This window comes from Coloeus monedula (genome assembly GCF_965178545.1).
Source record: "Coloeus monedula genome assembly, chromosome: Z".
NCBI lineage: Eukaryota > Metazoa > Chordata > Aves > Passeriformes > Corvidae > Coloeus > Coloeus monedula.
The window spans coordinates 22782268-22804012 of NC_138822.1; the positions used below are offsets into that span (position 1 = coordinate 22782268).

At 36.1% G+C, this 21745-nt stretch overlaps 1 protein-coding gene across 1 annotated transcript in view; it reads right to left on the reverse strand.

Moving 5' to 3' along the window:
• ADGRV1 (adhesion G protein-coupled receptor V1) overlaps nucleotides 1–20735 on the reverse strand; it is a gene marked incomplete at both ends in the record, with an annotated part of 262544 nt that extends 241809 nt beyond the window's left edge. The window contains 10 exons of the mRNA XM_082301998.1: nucleotides 5271–5494; nucleotides 6527–6703; nucleotides 9942–10271; nucleotides 11083–11353; nucleotides 12582–13147; nucleotides 15715–15828; nucleotides 17154–17258; nucleotides 18294–18389; nucleotides 19475–19624; nucleotides 20553–20735. Coding sequence (XP_082158124.1) covers nucleotides 5271–5494; nucleotides 6527–6703; nucleotides 9942–10271; nucleotides 11083–11353; nucleotides 12582–13147; nucleotides 15715–15828; nucleotides 17154–17258; nucleotides 18294–18389; nucleotides 19475–19624; nucleotides 20553–20735 — 2216 coding nt within the window. The remainder of the gene's footprint in view (nucleotides 1–5270; nucleotides 5495–6526; nucleotides 6704–9941; nucleotides 10272–11082; nucleotides 11354–12581; nucleotides 13148–15714; nucleotides 15829–17153; nucleotides 17259–18293; nucleotides 18390–19474; nucleotides 19625–20552) is intronic.
• Between the last annotated feature and the right edge of the window lie 1010 nt (nucleotides 20736–21745).

Consider the following 21745-nt stretch of genomic DNA (forward strand, 5'->3'; position numbering starts at 1 on the left):
ACATTATAAATTCCACAATGTTTCTCATCAGAGGGAACACCTTCTCTCCAGTTTTAATCCACAATTTATTTGATTTTGGAGGCCATTTTAACTTATGTTACTCACAGCAGAAGACATATGGTGTTACTACTTTGAAAAGTAATGAAAGCTAGCAGTAGGTGTCCAGTAACACTCATATAAACATTCTATTACCAGTTTCAAATAACTTTTTCCCTATCAAAACAAGATCTGACCAAGGCCTTGAAGTAAAAGCCAACATTTTACACTGAAAGACTTAATTCTTATAGGATCACATCTATTTCTTCATGGAAAATTTACTCAAGAAAAATAAATATAGTTTTGAAATAGGCACTAACCACAGGAAATCCCCAAGTTAGAAAAATATTGCAAACTTCATTCAACAACTTTACTTACACCCTGAATTAAGGCACATAGACAGTATGCAGTTCTCTAAATGGGTCTTCCATGATTTGCAAACTTTTTTATCATTAAATAATCTCTTAGACACAAAAATGCCTTGCGTAAATTTAGAATTTTTTTTTTTTTTTAAAGTGTAAATGTTAAACATAGGTTTGGCTTAAGTGCTGTGTTCATTTTTGGGCCCCACAATTCAGGAACTGTGAATTTGTGCTATTGGTAGTCTTAAAAACATACTTCTCTAAAAGACTTTCTTCTATCAGGTATCTCAAAAAAGGTGTCCTCTTCCACTGGGCCACTTTCCAGCCACTCTTCCCCAGCCTGTAGCTCTGCATGGGGTTGTTGTGACCCGAGTGGAGGATCTGCCACTTGGTCTTGTTGACCTTCATGCCACTGGATGTCAGTCCATCAACCCAGCCTGTCCAGGTCCCTCTTTAGAGCCCTCCTACCCTCCAGCAGGTCAACATTCCTGTACAACTTGATGTCATTCACAAATTTACTAAGGGTAAATCCCCTCATCCAGATCATCAATGAAGATACTAAACAGGACAGGGCCCAACACTGATCCCTGGGGGACACCACTAGTGACTGGCCACCAACTGGATGCAGCACCATTCCCCACCACTCTCTGGGCCCGGCCAATCCAGCCAGTTCTTAACCCAGTGAAGAGTGTACCTATCCAAGATGTGGGATGAAAGCTCTTCCAGGAGTATGCTGTGGAAGACAGTGTCAAAGGCTTTGCTGCAGACCAGACAGACAACACCCACAGACTTCCCCCAATCCCTCAGGGAAGTCACCTGATCATAAAAGGAGATCAGGTTGGTCAGGCAGGACCTGCCCCTCCTAAATCCATGCTGGCTGGGTCTGATCCCCCAATCATCCTGTAGGTGCTGTGTGACCCCACTCAAGATTATCTGCTCCATATCCTTGCCAGGCACCAAGGTCAGGCTCACAGCCTGTAGTTCCCCAAAGCCTCCTTGCAGCCCTTCCTGGGTATTGGCATCATACTGGCCAACTTCCAGTTGTCTGGGACCTCCCCAGTTAGTCAGGACTGATGATAAATGATGGAGAGCAGCTTAGAAAGCTCTTAAAACAGCTCCCTCATTACCCTAGGATGGATCCTATCCAGCCCCATAGACTTGTGACCAGCTAAAATAGCTCTGCCAGTCACTAACTACTTCCTCCCGGATTTCAGGGAGTCTAGTCTGCTCTCTGACCTTGTCTACCTGTCTAGATCAGGGGATCAGTTGCCCTGAGAATAACTGGTCTTACTGCTGAAGACTGATACAAAGAAGGTGTTAAGTACCTCAGCCTGCATCCCATCACAGAAATCACGAGAATTATAAAAATCTCCACATTACATTGCCATCAGTTTTGCTTCATTGAAAATATGTCATATATATAAATTAGATGCACATACACGTACATGGATCTATTCTGGCATCTTAATTTATGGGAGTCATGACCAAAAGATTCTGAGCTTAAAGACTATTTAAACACTGAACTGTTCCTGGATTTTAATTTTCCCAAAATAAAAATAAATTCATTTGTGTATTGCTGTTTCCAGAACCTAAAGTCCAGAGGTTTTCACTCTCAGCACCATTCACTTAAGAGAACAAACACAAGCCATGGGCCATGAGGGTCCTGGCCCTTCACCTGTGCCAACTGCCAAATTTATAGCTGTGTATCTGCACTGGGGGGATGATAACTGCCAATAGCAGAACTTCTTGTGCAAAAGTTAAAAACAACAATCAGATTTCACTACAGACCTCTGGCTTTATTTATCTTTAGTCTCAATTCAGGCCTATTCAGATATGGGGAGGCATTCAAACTGAAGCTGATCCTAAAGAAAGAAAATATGAAGAAGTTTCAGCAGGTACAGAATTATCTTGCTTCTTTATAGCTCACCTGTCTCTATATAAGCATATTCTTAATGAAACACATTGGCCTCCATTTTGTGGACAGCATTCATAATTATTTTTAATATCCAGGGCCTACAGATGGTGGCCATAGAGCAAGGAAGGAAAATACTATTTTTAGTGGCTTGGAAGGTTTCTTTTGTAATTATGGGTACAATCAAAGCTCATTTAAAACATAAACTGCCTTAACAACATCACTGAGTTGTAAATAATACATCCCTGTTAGAACTAATTATTGTATTATCTTGCCCATGCTATTGCAAATTGCAATAAATAGAATGCTTCTGAACATATTTCTATGTCTATAGTTTCATTAAAGTCCATACATGCTTGTGGGATATGCCCAGCCACTGCCCTGGAGGGATGTCTGCTGAGATAAGAGATTTCGCAATCGCCCAGCAGGACTCCCTGGAAAGGAAAGGACTTTTGAGTCATGGTGAGGAAAAGTAGACCCACAATCCTTTGGGAGACCCTATGCAGATCTTTCTGTAACCCATTGGTCTTTCCCAGACCCTCTGTAACCCATTGGTCCCCTTGCTGATCCCCTGTATCCCTATAAAAGAAGACAAGTTCGCTTCTGTGGAGGAGAGCTCGTCCCTGGCCTTCCCTTCGCTGGAGGGAACCCCCAATAAAGCTACCTTCGTGCGGAACCAGCCATACGGGTCTTCTCATCTCTCTCTCTGGTCTGGCTTGGCCTAGAGGCAGCCCTGCAGAGCTGAGCTGAAATCACAAGCTGATAGTCACTAAAGAGCTGATAGCTTCTGCAAGGGCTCCTCTGCCAGCAGCTGAGAGGAAGATACCAGACCTCGGGCAGGCGATTCCTTTTGGGACCATCTCCCCGGACCGGTCATATCTTCCTGGGTCGCAGCCACGGACCCCACCACCAGCTGTAATACATGCTCTATTTTTCTACTGACTTATGCTATAGTGTATCGAACAGTGCAAGCACATCCACAGCACAGTACATCTTTGTTTTCATGGTAATTCACTACTGCTGTGAGGTGCTGGCTGCCAGTCTTGGAAACTGAAATCTTCTGTTCATCCAGAAAGCACAAACTATGGAGAAGGCAATACCAAAAGCTCACACACATCACCCTGCCCTGCCAGTATCATTCACCCCTGCTTTGAAGAGTCCTTTCCAGTATTGAAAGGATGATCTTTGCAGTCATTTCATTCTTGGCTTCTGCTCACATTAAAGTTGCCAAATTTCACTCATAGCCTTGAGGGACACTATCCAGGTCTAGAGAAAAGTTCAGATTTTATCTCCTCCTTATTTACTTCTTTTTCCTGGCCTGACCACCTGTTCCTTACTTCACTCTCTGATCTTGCCAAGTGTGGGAAAGCTGCTTACTGCTGGCACAATTTTTACCAGCCACTTCATGATCAATAGAACCTGCTACTCCCAGCATACATAGCAAAAGCCAAACAGTGGTTGCATTTGTTCTGTTGCCAATTCAATCCCCTTTTAGACATAATTTTCAAGGCATGGGGTTACTACTCAGAGGAAGTAGTAGAAAGCTGTAGTTACACATACTGTAGAGCTGTCCAATATTAAGAAGTTAATCTTTTATGCTGCCCACTTCCTCTATGTACTTAATTGTCTCCTATCCTTCCACGTCAGCATTTTGGCCACCTTACACAACTTCTTCACAACTTCAATCATTATTTCTAATCTTAGTTTCTTTGTTTGTGCCACAGACTCTAATAAACCTTTAGGCAAAACAGTTTCATCTGCAGGAAGAAAAACAGAGAACTGCTTGCAATAGGCTCCATTTGGTTTTGTCTCGAACAGGACCATCTTTTCAACACAGTGAGTATCCAAAATAGAATGAAATAATTCATTTTGCACTAGATGCATCCACCAGCCAGCTTCTACAGAAGCAGACCAATCCTGCAATGGAACAGCATCTTTACTGTGCCATAGAACAAAGCTCAAAAAAAAAGATGAGCAGCAGCTTGAGGAGCTGGTTTCTGGTTTGCTAGTATGTAATCTGTATGAGTATCTGGTGTTAAAGTTCCCAAGAGCTAGTCTGCTCTCCTTTTATATGACAAGGATATATCTGCATAAGCTAAGGACTGTGTAAGTAGTAGATGTTCAATGCAGACATTGCAGCTGGCAGATCTCTCTTAGCATGTTTCCAGAAAAATAAATGGGAAAAATACACCTCAGATTATTAGGAGGTATTAGCAGAAGTGGTAGTATTTCTAAACTATATATACATCTGAGTTTTTTGAAACAGGACTGAAGAAATAGCCAAGATTCTCTTGCTAATAAAACAAAAAGACTCCTGGATATGAAATAATTCAAGGATTCTGAATAGTGTTCACATTCAGATAGTATCTCCTGAGGCCTCTTACAGTGTTAATTATTCTGCAATCCTGATGTCACACAGAAGGGCGACCACAACACTGTGTTTCAGAAACACCACTGCCCCCTTTGTAGCTCTGACACGTGGTAATAGTCACACTGGCCTATTTTGGAAGCCAGGAGCTGTGATGTAAGTATCTAACTCTGCAACAACATCCTGACTATAAACCTCTTCTGAGAAAAACACAGTTATGTATTGCCTTCATTACTATTCATTACAGTTTTCCCCATTATCTCACTCGATATTACTTTTCTGAAAATGTAAGTGTTGTAATCAAGAGTTATAACTGAAGATCAAATCTAAATGAACTTTTTTAGTAGCATACTTTATTTTAATCAAAATATAAACAAAAGTAAGTCATTAGATAATAAGCACAACATGGTTTCTTACACTGGTCACAAATCAAGGAAGATTCCATATATAGTCTGGATCAAGGCCCCAATATTCCTCCAGGCACTTACCAACACAATGGAGGCAACACCTCATAATTAGTACTGTGCCAAATTGTTATATATAGATTGAGTATCAGAAACAATACATATGAATAAAGATAAGGGTACAATACCTGTCCAAAGTTAATAATACGGTTTCATTCATTTCAGGTATATCATCAGCTTTAATCGTAATGTTGATTGTAGTATCACTTTGTCCAGATAAAAAAACAACAGAGCCATTAAATGGACTTATATCATCCTGTGTTATTGCCTTGTGATTAGGACCAGAAGGTTTCAAACTCCAAAACACTGTTGCTTGACCATCAGTCCCATCTCGATGCAATGCAATGGAAACCTGCAAAACACGAGTCTGCTGTGACTTGCAAAACTAGATGCAAAAACTATTAATCCTTTGCAAATTACTGTTTGAATATGAGCCCCAAAATGTTCGCCTTGGGTTTTTTAATTATACCTATGTATAAGATATGAATCCAAGATGGTATATCAGTGAAAATATATACTGAATCTTGTATTTTTAATCATCTATCCATAATATACTTGGACATATATATTTATTTATACCTAGTGAGGGTGGCAGACTACTAATATGACAATTCACTTAGCACCCAAAACACAAAAAACCTTGTATGACTGATTTAACCAATGCCCACCTCATCAAGACAACCTAGCTTTTAAATGTAACAACCATAATTTATTCTGGCTCTTATAGTACAGTTCCAGCCTCTACTCTGCTTAAGGAAACCAGCAGTTTTATTCTGAGGATGAAAAGCAAGTTCTCTGATTCAGGATTTGAGGGAAGATTTCAGTTAAGACAAGTAGGGGAAAAAAGGGAAAACGTAAGAAAAGACATTTTATAAAGGGTTTCCCTGGCTGGGATTACAGCACTCGGATGAAAATGCTTTTGAAAATGTTTTGTTGGGTACTGAGAAACAAAAAAAGCATATTTATTAGAAAACAGATCCAGCAAGCCAAATTACATATTCACATGTAAGTCAACTATAAAATACACAGACACTTGATGAAATCTGGGAGCAATATCAGTCCTACCCTACATGAGTGTCTTTACAGCTGGTGAAAGAAATTAAACTGTCTGCAGCATAGTCTGCTGCATGTGAGCATCAAGACCTAACCAGTTCTGGATGCTTACATCAGTTCAACCACACTTCTCTGATGACTAACACATGAATCTTGCTAGCAATTATTTTGCCTTTTTGGTTTTTTAAAGCAGGAGAGTATTTGGGATAAAACAGAACGTGGAGGAAGGATTTTTCTCACATTAACTTTCAAACATTACAGTGGATATAGCAAACTGCTTTCTCCAAATAACTTTTCCATATTAAGAGACAATATAAAAATGTTTACTTACCACTGTAGCAGGCAACTCTTCTGGCTCGGAAAGAATAATTGGAAGATTGCTAGTAAAGCCTATTTCTCCATTTGCAATATCTGGAGTAATCCTTAAAGAAATATTTCGAATCTCACCTAGTCTAGGACTCATAGGTGGGACAAGAGGAATTCTATTCAGCAGCTCAACTTTTTCCAACTGTGAGAAAAAGTAAGAAAAACTTGAGAAATAAGAAGCCTTAGTATCAAGCAAGAACTATTCTGACATTTTGGAATAAGTGTCATATGCAAGGAAAAAAATAACTCCAGAATAAATTTCTCCTACCAGCAATATTGCTATTACAAAAATGTGTAAGTAGCTGTGCATTGAGCTTTCTCAGGAGAATAGCATACCTCTCCGACAAATTGTGTACAAAAGTAAATGTATGTAGAGGGAGAATTGACCTTCTAAATTGGGTAACTCATTACTAGATTTATGAATTGATCTGTCAAGCACCCCAGATGTTGTTCTAACTTCATTTTTTTGCCATGCATTGATAAAAATCTGCTGAAGTCACTGGGAACATAATAATTTGCAGCTGCTCATGAAGCCAAAGAATGATTCAATCTTAATTCCTCTCTCAAAAAGTGTAAGAACTTCTCTATTTACAATAACTAATATGTTAGAATTACTTTCAGAATTGAAAATCAATACAAGATTTCAAAACTGTACTCTCTGCTTATATTACCATATTTTTGATGGTTTATTTATATTAAGAAGAAATAGAAAAATGTGTATTTTTTTCTTTGAATGGAAAATACCCTGCACTTATCCCATCAGCAGCATTGACATGACAAGGAAAGAAGGACTTTCCTTGTTTTATTTGTTTTAATATTCCCTTCAAATATTATACCACCATTAGAGTCTGTCTACATGGATCATATTAACAGATGTTTCCATGACTGATTTGTATAGACTTCTGTAAACATTTCACTGGCGCATGAACCACCAATGACAACCACCTCTTAACTCCAATTAGGGTGTTTTCCCTTGGAGTTATTAGATGCTACAATACAGGTTTTAGTGGAGAAGGGCAAAATGGCCTTATTTAAATCCATAGGGTTATCATGAATCGTCCTTTCAACTGATGAGTTTTAAATCCCTTTGATTCTTCAAACCAATTTATACAAAATTCTCAGACTACATAATATTTTGTTCTACTGTTGTTCAAGTAACGCTCAAAAATATTCATGCACATTTTATTTGATGATAGATGGGATTTCTTTTATAAATACTGTAATTGGAAGTTGATTCTCAACCACACAAGCTAGTTATTGGGAGTCTGAGAAACAGAGGGCAGGACTCTTTGTTTCCTTGTTTTCTAAGATTTCTTTTAGAGTAGGAGGTAATTCCCCAATTAACACCATGCAAGTGGACTACTGTTGTGGTTGTTAGCTCAGTAGAAGTTCTGAAATACTACAGTGCTGAAAGAATTCCCTTTGTTACTATCCTGGATAGTAACTTTGAGATTAAAGCAATAATTAATGAAATATTAAGATTCTTTTTTTAAATTCAGTGTTTCCTCTAAAAGCAAATCAGCTCATGAGGAAAAAAAGAATGCACTGTGAATTGGATAATGCCAAGCAGTTTATTAAATTAGTTAATATTCCTGTCCATACCAAAAGTAGTCTGCACATCAAACAATAGGTTATTTAATTGAAGATGTCATTGAAGAATGTTAATCTCATATTTCCAATTCCTCTATCCATTCTCTTGCTCTATTTAAGCCAAATTTTCTTCCTCCACCACTCCTTCCCCAATTCCCGAGCTGATCCTTTACTGGGCCTAGTACAAACCTTGTAATCTCATTCTAAATATATTTGTGGAGACTATTCACAATGTAGAAGGATTGTCACAGTGATAAATAGGGATATTTTCCTTCCTTTTCTACATGAATTCTTTTTGTTGGCAGTTGCCTTTGATTTTGTGTATTCAAATTAAAAGATTTTTATAGTTCATGCAGAAAGTACAGAACATACACCCCCAACTCCCTGGAATCTGCAGTTTGAAAAGCCAGGCCAAGTGCCTGCATTCTGAAGTATTTGCCACACATCTTGTCCATAGTCCACACTGCAATGTTATTTATAATCTACTACCTAAGAGATCTTGGAATTAGATAATTCAATTCTTCTCTCGATCTTTCAGATCTCAAGAAGATGGTAAAACACACTAACCTATCCTAATATTTCAGAATGCAATTCCCTACCTAACTATGAACATAAAAGGAGTGTGAGCTACTAAAACAATAATATGATCCTGGCAATTTTTTTTCTCTGATCTTTTTCTTTTTTTTAATAGAATGTAGGAGGAAGGAGGTGGAGGGAAGAAATCTTCAAAAACAAGCAAATTTTACGTTTATGATTTCATGTCAACATCTCCATTTGAAAATTTTGAAGACATCTGACTTAAAACAAAAAGATTAAAAAGAACTAAGAAATTACTTTGAGATTTATGCTTTGGATGTGCCAAATCACCCCTTTGTCTGTGTATCAGGATTGTTCCCTGGGCTCATGATCCCAGACAGTGACAATAGTTAATTAGAGGAAATAGAGATTATGCAGTCGTCTTAACTGCAGATAAGAAAATAATTATAACAATTACTGATTACAATGCCCAGGATCTCCCACAGCAGCATATTGGAACAATAACTTGCTACCATGTATGCAAACCTGATTTTCTTCAGTGAAAAATGAAGAAAAAAAAAAAAAGTAATTGGAAAATATTAAATCTTTCTATAAATATTTTTTGGAAAATCCATTTTCTTTCAAAAGCATAATTTTAGTGAATTTTTCCAGCCAATCTTATGAGCGATGACACAATCTCCCTTCTTAAAAACTCAGATAGAGGGGGGGGAAAAAAAAAAAAGACAAGAAAAACCAAAAGGGCACATACAGAGAAAACCAGGAGAACTTTTCAAGTTCTCTGGTCAAAATTGCACATAAATTAAACGTATGTTTGACTATTTTTAATTTACATTTCCTTGCTTGTAATTTCTAAAATCTGTCATACTTCTGTAATTAGGAGCCTTAATTTTGTTAAACCGAAAGCCAAGGGGTACCCAGAATAACATACCTGAAAAGGCAACTAACCCCTGCAATATTGATAGCATTTAGTTAAATTGCATGACTAATAACTGAATCCCATTACAGCAGTGTATTTTTTTTTAATTGTGCAATTCGTAAATAATGATTAGGAATAAAGCTCTTTATAGCATATTTGTGGAAGCTGTATCTAAATAAAAAATTATTCTTGGCTACAGAACTACTATTTTCTTTCCTTTTTTTTTTCTAACCAGGAAGAATGATTTTAATTAAATTAAAAGGGAAGGAGCCACTACTATTTTATATCCTTTATATTACATAGGCTAAAAAACCACCCCAAAACACAGCTGAGATACCTGTATGACAAAATGAGCTCCATTTTGAAGAAATGCATCATTTCGTATTGGTATATTTATAGTAGCTTGTGCTGTTCCTTCTGGAAAGATGAAAGTACTTCTTCTAGACATATTTAGAATGCCACCTTTTGCTCTCTCAGGATCCAGAGCTCCAGCTGGAATATACAGTGAGGTATAAAACAACTGCACATCTCCAACTGTTCCTCTTTCCCTTGCAAAACTCAAGGATAAAAAGCGTCCCATTGGATTACTTTCAATCTTCTGATTCTCCAAAGGATGGAATTTTATTAGGCCATAAACATCATCACTGTCCTGAATGTAAAACAGAAGCTGCAAAGCAGAAAACAGCATGCTGCATTACTCTATACCATAGTTTCATGCCTTGACAAAAGAATCTCCTGACAGTCACCATACATTTTTCTCCTTAGTGAACTGGCACCAGGAAAAAAATCAGATTAACAGCCCCAAAGTATTCTTTATACACAAGAAGCATCGCACTGACAGTGGTAACTTTCCCACTATGCATCACCACATGTGCCAGAATGAGCTCTGAGTAACTGATTTTTTGGTTCAGCAGCCAAAGTGAATAATTTAAAATTGTTTCAGATTGTAAAGAATTTCATTTTATTCACCAAGCTCATTCCAACAATTTTTGAGGAAGAGAAAGCAGGGACTCGAGTCACAGAACTGTCAGCAACGCTAGCCACCCTTTATTTAGTAGTTCAGAGGTTACAGTCTTAATCACCAAACCTTCCCCTTGAAGTTGTTACTCTGTAAAACATGTCAGTAATCATTAAGACAGCAAATGAGCAAGTTAAAATAATTTTCCTGTCTTCTGTTAGAAAGCAGTCACTCGAGACAGCATTTATTCAATGCCATCTCTGTACACTGGAAATGATCTGAACTGAATGCTACCACAGTAAAAAGGTCTGGCATTGTATACTACACCCAGCCAAATACTTTAGACATGGCTCTATACACAAAGATTATATTAAGCATTAGTTTGCTTGATTTTTACCCAAGACCAAACCCTTCCACCTGTTCAGCCAATCAACCAACTATCAATCAATGTTATTAAAACTCGTAAAGTCTTTATTACTCATTATTATTTTTTCCAAAAGAATTCTAAATGCAAACTTACCTCAGATGGCTCACTGACTTCGGCACCTCCCTGTATTGTATGAGCTAGGAGTTTCAGAAGATAAGGCTCTGCCTCTTCTGGTATATCATCATCAATAACGTTCAGATGAAGTGTCTCCAGCATCTGTCCTTGATCAAAACTTATCTCCCCTGCCTCTGGAAGGATGTCTGCAGTCACAGGTGAGGGATCACTGTTATTTCGAATTATAACCCAGGAAACAGAAACATTTCCATGTGTTCCACCATTTCTTACAAATGTGATCCCTTCAAACCTACAGTTTTGAATGAAAACAAAAAACACATATCATAATTACTATTGGCATGCATGGTTACCAATTCCCTAAAATATTTACACTGACCGAAGTGGTATAAATTTTAACTGCTTGCAAATGACATTTGACTCAAGGTTTACAGTTTATGAAATCATAGCACATATGTAAGACTTGTTTACTCATGAGCTCCCTGTAATAATCTCTGAAGATATGTGTTAGATCTCACTTTGTTTACAGCAAGAAAAATACTGAGAAGTGAGTGGAGTCTTGGCAGGTTTTACATTTGCCTTGAGAAATACAAATCAAATTTCAGAAAACTTTTTGCCTCTTCTACATCATGAACAGTTGTGAGGCATGAGCATTGAAATAATGCTTTTGAATGAACTGTTTGCCTCTGTCCTGAAAATATATTCAGTTACTGATATTTATGATACTGGAAATGTCATGTTGCCTGAATCGGGGAAGTGAATGACTACAACAAAAAGTCTGGAAATCATGACTTACAAACATTTAGAAAGCAGGATTTATTTCTTTACTGGGTATAAAAAAGAAAGATGAATACTCAAGTGCTGGGTTCTACATACCATAAAATATTCTTTCAAAATTTCTCATAGTATAATAGTTTGAGGCATTATTTGTTTCTTTGGGGATATACTACCATCAGTAATTAGCAGTAGACATTTTTATTGAGATTGTCAGTATTGTATATCAGTCTGCCTATAAAATTTGTATAGAGTTTTGATTTTAATCGCTCTGTAAAATTACAAATATTTAAACTTTTTTTGAGTTTAAGGTAACTATTTCATGGGAGACACACAACACTTTTTTTTTCTTTAATCAGAGACTGGTTTTATAGACAGTAAATACAAATATATAGCAAGGATGGAAGACAGAAATCTATTTCTCACTGAACTGGTGTGCAGCAGTATCACAACTTCACTGATCCTACCTTTAGATTAAGGAGTTTTCACTATTCTGATAATGTGATTGAACAGTTATGGCTTATTTACATACAGTTTATCAATTTTAAAATACTTTCTGCATAATTAGACATTTCCACTTCCTTGAAATCTTTGCAGATATAGTTGATAATAACACACAAAGTGATTACTACATTATATTTTAGCAGTGATTTTATAATGACTTTTAACGATATCCTAAGCATGCTTAACAATTACAAACAAATCTCTTAAACTGACTAGATACTAGATTTTAAGATCTGTAGTACCTTGAAATTTTGTCTTCATCAATGATAACAGTGTGAGCTAACAGAACACTGTGGATTGACAGCACTCCATAGGGTTTATCATTCGGCTGGATAGTGACATGAACAACAGATGGATAAATCAAAACAGCATCTCCCTGCAAAGTTTCTTTAAGAAGCATAATCTGAAAGGTCTCAGCAATTTCTGGTATGGCATCATCAAGGATCTTAAATTTCAAATAGGTTTCATGAACTAGAGGTGGGAAAACAAGAGTTGTATTTGGCTGTAGATCTAGGAAGTCTACGTTAAGCTGTGCATGTGCAGTTGAATCCCCAGTTATGATGGCGTAATTGACAGAGACTTTGTCTTCATCAGGTCCAATTAATTTTCCATTGACATCCTTACCACGAACCACTTGGATTGTTACCACTTCATCTTCCTCAGGCACCATATAAGCATTTTGAACAAAACGCACAGGACTGTCATTTTTCTTAATATTAATCCAAACAGAATTTTTTGTGTTGTTTATTTCAGCCCCTCCCTCCACACTCTTCAGACAAACAACAAAGATTTCATCATTTTCCGGTACCTGGAAAAATAGTATTAGCAATCAAGTGTAAGTCACATTTCAAATATATGCAGAACACTTAATACTGAGAAATACGGTTTATGTATTTTGCAGATGAGTGAAATGATAAAAACTCGAAAGCTCCTTTCATATTAAAATAACCAGGAGAATAACCATGCTTTTAACTTCTGCTAAAAATCCCTTTTCAAAATTTAATGTCTCTATTTCCCAAAACATACTTCTGAAAGAGAGTAGAAAGTCAAACAAAAAACAAATAAAAATTAGCCAAGAATCAAGAAAATCTTCATCTTTACAGATTTAGAGTATGAGGAGGCCAACTGCCATTTTTGAAAGACACCTCTACTTGGAAACAAGTGTTCCTTGCCATTACTTAGATTTAAATTTTCTTTTTTCCGATGTTGATTCTGATCTACCTCTATATGTGCCTGAGATAATACAACAACAACTTCTGGACAGAACCTACCCTGGCCCATCCATCCCTATACAACTGGAAAAGGAACACATCCTTTGTACAGACACACCCACAATCCCAGACAAAATTTCCATCACAGATCTGACAAAGTGGTTTTTTGTTCTTAGCAATAATTTAGATTTTGGTATTTCTACAAAGCAACTGTTTAAAACTACATTTTCGTTCTAGCTATTTCTTCTCCAATATCAAATGCAGTAGACAATAAATAATGGCTTATAAACCACAATTTACAGAATTAAGGATGAGATTTCTGCTTTATATTACCATATAAATATATATATATATATGGAGGCACATGGTGTGATGTGATTCCTGGGTATCCTGTGCAGAGCCAGGAGTTGGACTTGATGATCCTAATGGGTTCCTTCCAACTCAGCATTTTATTTGATTCTATGATTCTATATTTTATTCCCCAAATCTTGATTAGCTACAGCTATGCAACTGAAAAAATATTATTAGTACATATAAATAAAAAGTAAGTATTTATTTGTGATCTTTGCATCTTACTGTGGACTACTGGAAACCAGTAGTACTTGCTTCTGAGAGAAATTCCAGGACAAAAGTAAAATTTCTGAAAATCCTGCTGTCCAGTATTTCTTTCTCTTTCACATTCATTTGTTTACTGGACACCCTCAGATCGTTTTCTAGGGCTAGAAGAGTGGGCATGATGGCTTATGCCGATTCAGTTCCTTTGGCTTGTGGCACTGAAACTTGCATCATGCTGTTGACTGATACCAGGGTTTGTTGTCAGTGTGAGATCTAGAAGATCTCAGCCACCTCCCTCCTATACTGAAGTGCAACATGGTTGGTCTGCGGCATTAGAAAAAATGCTAACTTGTGCTTTATTTAGTTGACTAACTAATATTCCATCTGGCATCATTTAAAAATATACATTTAAGAGAGTCAAAATGTATCCGCAACTTTAGCTGTAGTTTACATCTTAACATCTCATATAAATGGGACATTTTGGAATTCTTAATAGCATCATGATTGACCAATGAGAAGTCCAGTCAGACTTCAAAGACAATAATATAAAAGATTTTCAGTGCTGACTTGCCTCTTTCATTTTCTGTTACATTTCCATTATTTCTCGCTAAAAAAGGAAATGTACACAATAAAATTACTATAAATGTAATACTGTAGAGATCAGATCTACAATCCCCTAATTTCTGAAGAAAAAAGGCTTTGAAATTCAGAACAATAGCTGTCCCACAGTTTTTCTTAACTTCAGATCCTAACAGCTCAAATTAAATTCCGAGAGTAACATTGAATGCTTCTGCATTCCATCATCATTATCAGTAAAGGATGTTTACACAAAATTGACCTGTGGAAGCCCGTGGAAGACTTTCAGTGAGTGGACCACCACAGCTGTACAGATCAAACTTCGAGTGAAAGAGCATCAAGAGCACCTCTCAGAGGAAAAATAATTCACATCCTTCCCACAAACCTAATTAATTCTTTTTGTGTATAAGTTACAGAAATAATATAGCTAATCTGAAAGAGATATTTCCACACAGCAGTTTGGCACAGTCTCTTAATACAAGTATCAGTATAGACGTGGGAGACTATTTTTCATAATTAACACAAATATGCAAAAGAATTGCTTTAAAGTTTCCCACTTCTGGCACAGACACTTTTTTCCCCTACATAATTTTTTTAGTGAATTTCTTTATCAAGTTGTTCTGTATCATGTTCACACAGCAAAGTTAAATATAGAAAGGTCAGTCTAATAAGTGAACCTGTATCTAGTTAAGGAACATCATCCTTGACAATACAACAACCTCAGTATTCCATCTGAATAAAAATATAATGCTTTCTTGATTATTTATACTGTAACTGTATAGCACCCCACAGATCTACTCAGAGCAGTCAGGGTATGTTCAGAAACTGAAAATATTATTTGATTAGAAATACAGAGGCAGCATTACAAAGATAAAATGTTAGCCCACAGAGACAAAACTGAGCTTTATGAAGCAGAAGCACTTGTAGCCCTGTTTAAACCAGTAATTTTTGTAACATAATATACAAAGTCCCTCCAGAACAGCAAGCAGTTAATCTATATATCCAAGCCAAAAACGAAGTAGCTTGTTTTTACCTGATCATCAAACACTGTTAAATTATAAATCAACACTGATCTCCCAGGGGTAAATGTAATATTTCCTCTGGCTGGACTTAAGTCTTCTTCAGCTGAGTTTGGTCCATCTTCTATCTGCAAATAATTGATTTTTTTGATAAGAAATATACAGAGAAGGTGTAAAAATCTAGTACAATGGCCAATATACAGTGTGTGAAATGCATAACAAATTACTATTTATTCAGTCACCTCCTGATCATATGCACACACATCCAGTTGTGAAAATCGACTCTTTTTTGGCAGATGGAGTAAATCAGGGTAGGCACTCTGAAGAAATTATGTGTTCCCAGAGAAAGGGGAAGAAAACTACTTCCATATAGGCCTTTGAGAACATCTATTGATGCATAACGGGTTCTTTTAAATAACAGAAAGGGTAGTCTTTCTTTTTTAATTTAATTAGCATTTCCTAATCACTTCCTAGACAAAATAATAGCAGTTACTGGTTTGGTGACCTTTGTGTCTTGACTTGTGATACTAAGGAAATTACAGTTAATACTAAAACCTAAAAAAATAGTAAGACCCCTAGAAGCAATATGTTAGAGTTTTGTTTTAGAAAATCTTGTAAATTTTTTTCAACATATGTACATAAACTACATTCTGAGACGAATCTGATGAACTGTGCAGATAGCAAAATTTACTGGATTTTAAAACAAACATATCTGCAATAAATAACATAAAGAATCTCATGCTGTACATCATCTATGCATGCTGTATTTAGTATGCAATAACATCCAGTACAAAACTTTTGAGATTTTGACACATCTAGATTAAATCTTTGATGACAACTGATAAAGGAATTTTGATATAAAAAACAATTACCTGTAATTTTAAAGAATGTAATAGAATCAGAACAAGACAAGGAAAAAATCCCCCCTCTCACAATAAAGGCAATACGTATATCCCATTCAAATTAAGTATGTGAATAATGGCTTAAATATTCAAGTAATGATTTCGAAAGGTTGAAATGTCTGGGAATTCAAAATACAATCTTACAGATACAGAATTTCACTAAATATTGAGCTCTACATTTACATATTTGAAGGTGGCACAAGCATTAAAGAGTCAGGTGCTTATAAATTTTGAAGAAATACACAAGAAATGTCTTACATACTCAATAGACATTGTTTGTTAATAATACCAACTAATGCTGCCTCAGATATCTTCCTAAACGACAGAGAATACTCATTTTTTTAATATACCTTCATTTTTCCTTAGATTAAGCAGTTAGGTAACTGCAATGTTTTCCATTTGAAAGGTAATATATTTCCATTTTATGAAAAAGAATTTAAAAATGTAAATATTTAGTCCTTTCACTTTAATAAACACTTGGATAAACTATGATTATGGCCTCACAGTTTCATCTAATAGACAAAGGTATGAAGCCTTTTTGATAAACTCACCTCAAAAGTTACAATGACCGTCCCGTAGGTTCCTCTCTCCCTAATTAGAGTGAGAGGCACAAATTCATTTCTGCCCCTAGGCTCATTCACTGTGATTAAGGCAGACTAATAAGGAAGAAAAGGGACAGGCAATAAGGCACAGATCAAATATCACAGCAGAAGCAAGAAACTGTTACCGTAGAAATACCAAACTCCCACAGACAAGTTAACCAGTCCGCTGACGGCATACATTTCGTAGCAACCAATTAGTTCAGCTAATAAAAAGCTTGGAAAGTTTCAGATTAAAAAAAATCATAATGTATGTAGAATGGGTTTTCTTGTGGGGTTTTTTTTTGTTTTTTTGTAAATGAGCATAGTTACCATATACTAAGCACTGGCATATGAGCACCTGTTTAAAGTAATTCCTAACTCTGTTAAAAATAGGTTTTCTCCATTAAAAACTCCTTTGTTAGATAACTAGATAATGGACTCTGTCTATCAAACTGTTGCAGCTAAGATATTTCAAAGAATTACAGCACTTCAGGGAGCAGTGTGGTTTAATACAGTGGTGCTAACATTTCTTATATTGGATTTTTTTCAGGGAAGTCTTCTAAAAAGTATACTGCCACAATGCCAGCAATAAAGCACAGCTTCTCGTTCTACTAACACAAACTTTGTATTATTGCAAATATCCTCCATACCACTAGAGTCACAACACTGTCTTATCCCCAGAAGGTATTATATTATGATGCTGCTCTCACAGCTTGCTCACCTGAGAAAAATGTGTATATTCTTAAAATTTCCAAGCTGTGTCTTTAACTTTTCTATGGTATTAGTCCTCACTTCTTCCATACGATATTGAGGGGCAGTGGGACTGAACAATATTTAAAAGCTTTACATTTAGATGAGCAACACAGATATTCATCCAAGTTTGAGGATCTCAGGCAACATCTCAACACCTAAAAGCCTATAGAAATATTAAAGCTGAATATATGTATGAATTACATACATATGTATGAATTATCTCTAGAGATGTTTTTCAGAGATGTAACTCAGCATCTGTTTTCAAAGGACTTGGGTGAATAACTAACCAGCATCTTTGACAATTTCAACTCTATGTTTTCTAAAATGTTCTAAAATATACCATATAAAAAGTCGTACCATGTTAAAAGAAATTATTCCAAAGGCATTGTCATTTGATAAGATTGTTACAGTGACAGATTTGGGTGAGCCAAGCTTTATCCTTGCAGATGGTTTCTAAAATTAAAACCAAAATAAGGTATTAAGTATGGTGATGAAAAAAAATAGGCATTTTGATTTTACTGTCTTTTAAGAGTTAATATTAGCTTACAAAAAATGTTGTCTTTTTATTATATATCACAATGAAAATTGTTTAAAGCAATAGAATGCACTAAAATAATTCTTAATTACTGTGGAAATACACTCTACACAGTCAACAATAAATTTTTTGAAACAAATTTTGCAAATGATTAACAATGGTTTAACAATTATTTACAGCATATCAGTAGGAAACCATATATGAAGCATTTAACAATGACAGGAATTCCAAAGTTGTTCTTTTTTCCCTAACATTTGTATAAAACTGAAACTTTGAATCTATTATAGTGGGATACCAGCTAAAGGATATACTGGGATAACAGCTTTAAGAAGCAGATATTTATAGCACTGTAAAATTGAGATACCTTTACAAATCAAAGTAAGAAGGAAGGGAAAATATGCATTTTTATATTCATTGCAAACATTCCCATAGATGTGTAATAATTGGCAATGAAATAGAAAATTTATCTTTACTAAACTGACATCTTACTTAGCCATGAACTGTTAGCTAAAAAAACGTGAATGCGAACCTCTCTCATGCAGCATGAGACAGAACAATATGAAGAAATTTATTCGTAAGTACTTATAAAATTGTTTGGGTTTAGATAAGCCACATTTAAGCTCTGCTTCTGGAGGACTGGAAGTCATCCTCTTTTTCTGCTACTTCCACCCTCTCCTCCAGGCACATGCTAGGCAGGAAAACAGGAAAGGCTGAGTCTTCACAATCTAAATCTTCTGGGCTCTAGTACACCTTCAAATGTCCACAGCTGAATGCAGTGCCTGCTCAAGTGTCAGGCACAGCAACATGACACAGAGACATCCACAGAAATGCAAACTTTCTGAAGAGCAATAAGCACCATCCTGCTCGGACTCCAGATTTTAGTTCTTACCTATTACTGCTCATGAGCAGTAAGACTACTCTGAAACCTATTAAATATCATTTGTCTATATTAGATTACCCAGTGTTTTCTGTGGAACAGATAAACTGAAAAATTGAGACTTACCAGTAGTGTCAAGTGAAATGTGAATGTTTCATCAGCCTCTGGAAGATCATCATCACAGACAGATATATATACTGTTCGGTTTGTTTCCGTATCAGGTATAAATGCAGCTGCATATGTGTCAAAAAAGTCTCCTGTATTTTCTCCATAAATCTGCAATAAACACACAACAAAATGTCACCTCCTTCTTCTCTAAGTATCTTCTATATTATCATTCTAGACTCATTCAAATCTTTTTTCTGAACGTAAGTCTGCCCACAATTTCCCCTGCTGTCATACAGTTAATTTCTGGACAGAAGGTACATGGATAAAAACCCATTTTATTCATGCTGAGTAAACAGGTGAAAAAAACCCCAATAAAACAACAGAACACTTTATTCAGAACCATTTACGACTTCCTTCCCTGCAATTGGGTATGTTTTGCATAATGTACCATATGAAAAGTTTTTGTATTGAAAAGCACTGATTGAAAGCACTGTATTGAAAAGTACAGGAAGCACTGATCACCTCATAACACTCTACGTGAATTAAACTTACCTTAGGATGTAACTGCCTTCTGCCTTCCATTCTAAGCACTGGAAGGAGCCTAGGCATTCAACCTAGATTAACAATTTGATCACCAAAGTTGGCAAGATTAAGACTTCCATGAAAAACTTCCCTCCTTTCATCTCAGTGAATTTTTTCAATAAGAAAATTCCCCTGATTCTACTGTAAGTGAGGTGGTTAGAGGAGAGACTAGAAAGGCAGTCATGTCAAAATAGCAAAGGGTCTAGACTAAGTTTACAGTTGGGCACTGAGACTAAATGGAGAGAAGCCACTGAACCAGCATAGCTGCCACACCTGAATCATCCTTCTTAGAAGCTAAAGGCTTGAAATAACCATTGTGAAAAAGACTATTCTTCCTTTCAGAACAGTGAAATTACAAGTTCAGGGAAGAGGAAACAGGTTTCTTTGTGGCTCTCACTTGTCTGTCTTATCAGTTATACTCACAACATTCCATGTATCTGAGCCCACACTTCCCAAAAAGCCCTTCAGAAAGTTATCCACAGTTACTGAGAGTATCACTGCCATGGTTTCTTACCGACACAACTGCTGTGATGTTAGCAGGCTTCCCTGTCCTTTCAATCACAAGACGTATAACAGTTGTACTTGTTTCATTGACTACAAATTCTGTTTGTCCACTGAACTTCACTTCTGTTTCTCCAGATGTGAAATGAATGAATAATGCTAAAAGCAAATAAACTAATAAAGAAGCAGAGGGCATCCCTATAGAAAAAAAATATTAAAAATAAATTGTGAATCTAAATTACACAAAGCATTCATGGTTGACCTTACCATTCCAGTTGACCCCTCTCAACTCTTTAAATACCGTGATCATCTTATGAGTTTAAGAAATGCGATTAAAACATGCATAGGTCTCCACTACATTCAAATCATATGATGTAATTGTCATGAGTATCTAATTCTATTTTCATAATTTTAATTTAGTGATTTTCTAGACAGTATTTATTGACTTCTTCAAGTAATAAGTCTTCTTCAAGTAATAAGTAATAAGAGGAATAAGGAACTTCTTTTAAGAAAAAACCCGATGAAATTACCACAACTTTTTTTCATTTTCAATCAACAAAAAATTGGCTTCAAGGTTGACAGTTCTATTTCCATTTTCTTTGCTCTCTAGACTGTATTTAAAAATACACAAAAAATTACAGGAAGGATGAAGGATTGGATACTTGCAGTCATCACACAGATTATTTTCTGACATCTCATTCACCATTAAATATTCTTACACATTTGCACATTCACTTGAGTCTTTTCTTATCCCATAATGCTTTCATGTGTTCCTGTCCCTGACAACCACTGTGATATTTTTAAATGCCATTGCAGTCTTTGTACAGCCAAGCTTCTACTTCTATTTCTTTCTGCAAAATGTCTAGTATTTTCTATTAAGATATACAAACTTAAAACTAAGGTGGTTCATTTCTCTTACACTGGAGTCCAGTTTTGTGATGCAAAATATGATTTTAAGTCCCAGTGAAGTCATCAGGTGTTGATACTGTGAAAGATGCACTTTTAAAAGAGTCTGACACAACAAATTTCAAATGGCTGCATTTTTCTGCAGAGGCTTACATTGTACACTGCAGACCAGAAATGAGAACATGGATGCTGGATAGGGCAAATTGCTGACAAAAGGAACTTAGCCGTTTTGGAAAAAGCCAAGAGAACAAAGTTGTGCTCTCAACACCAAAATGCATTACAACATTAAACTTTAATTGA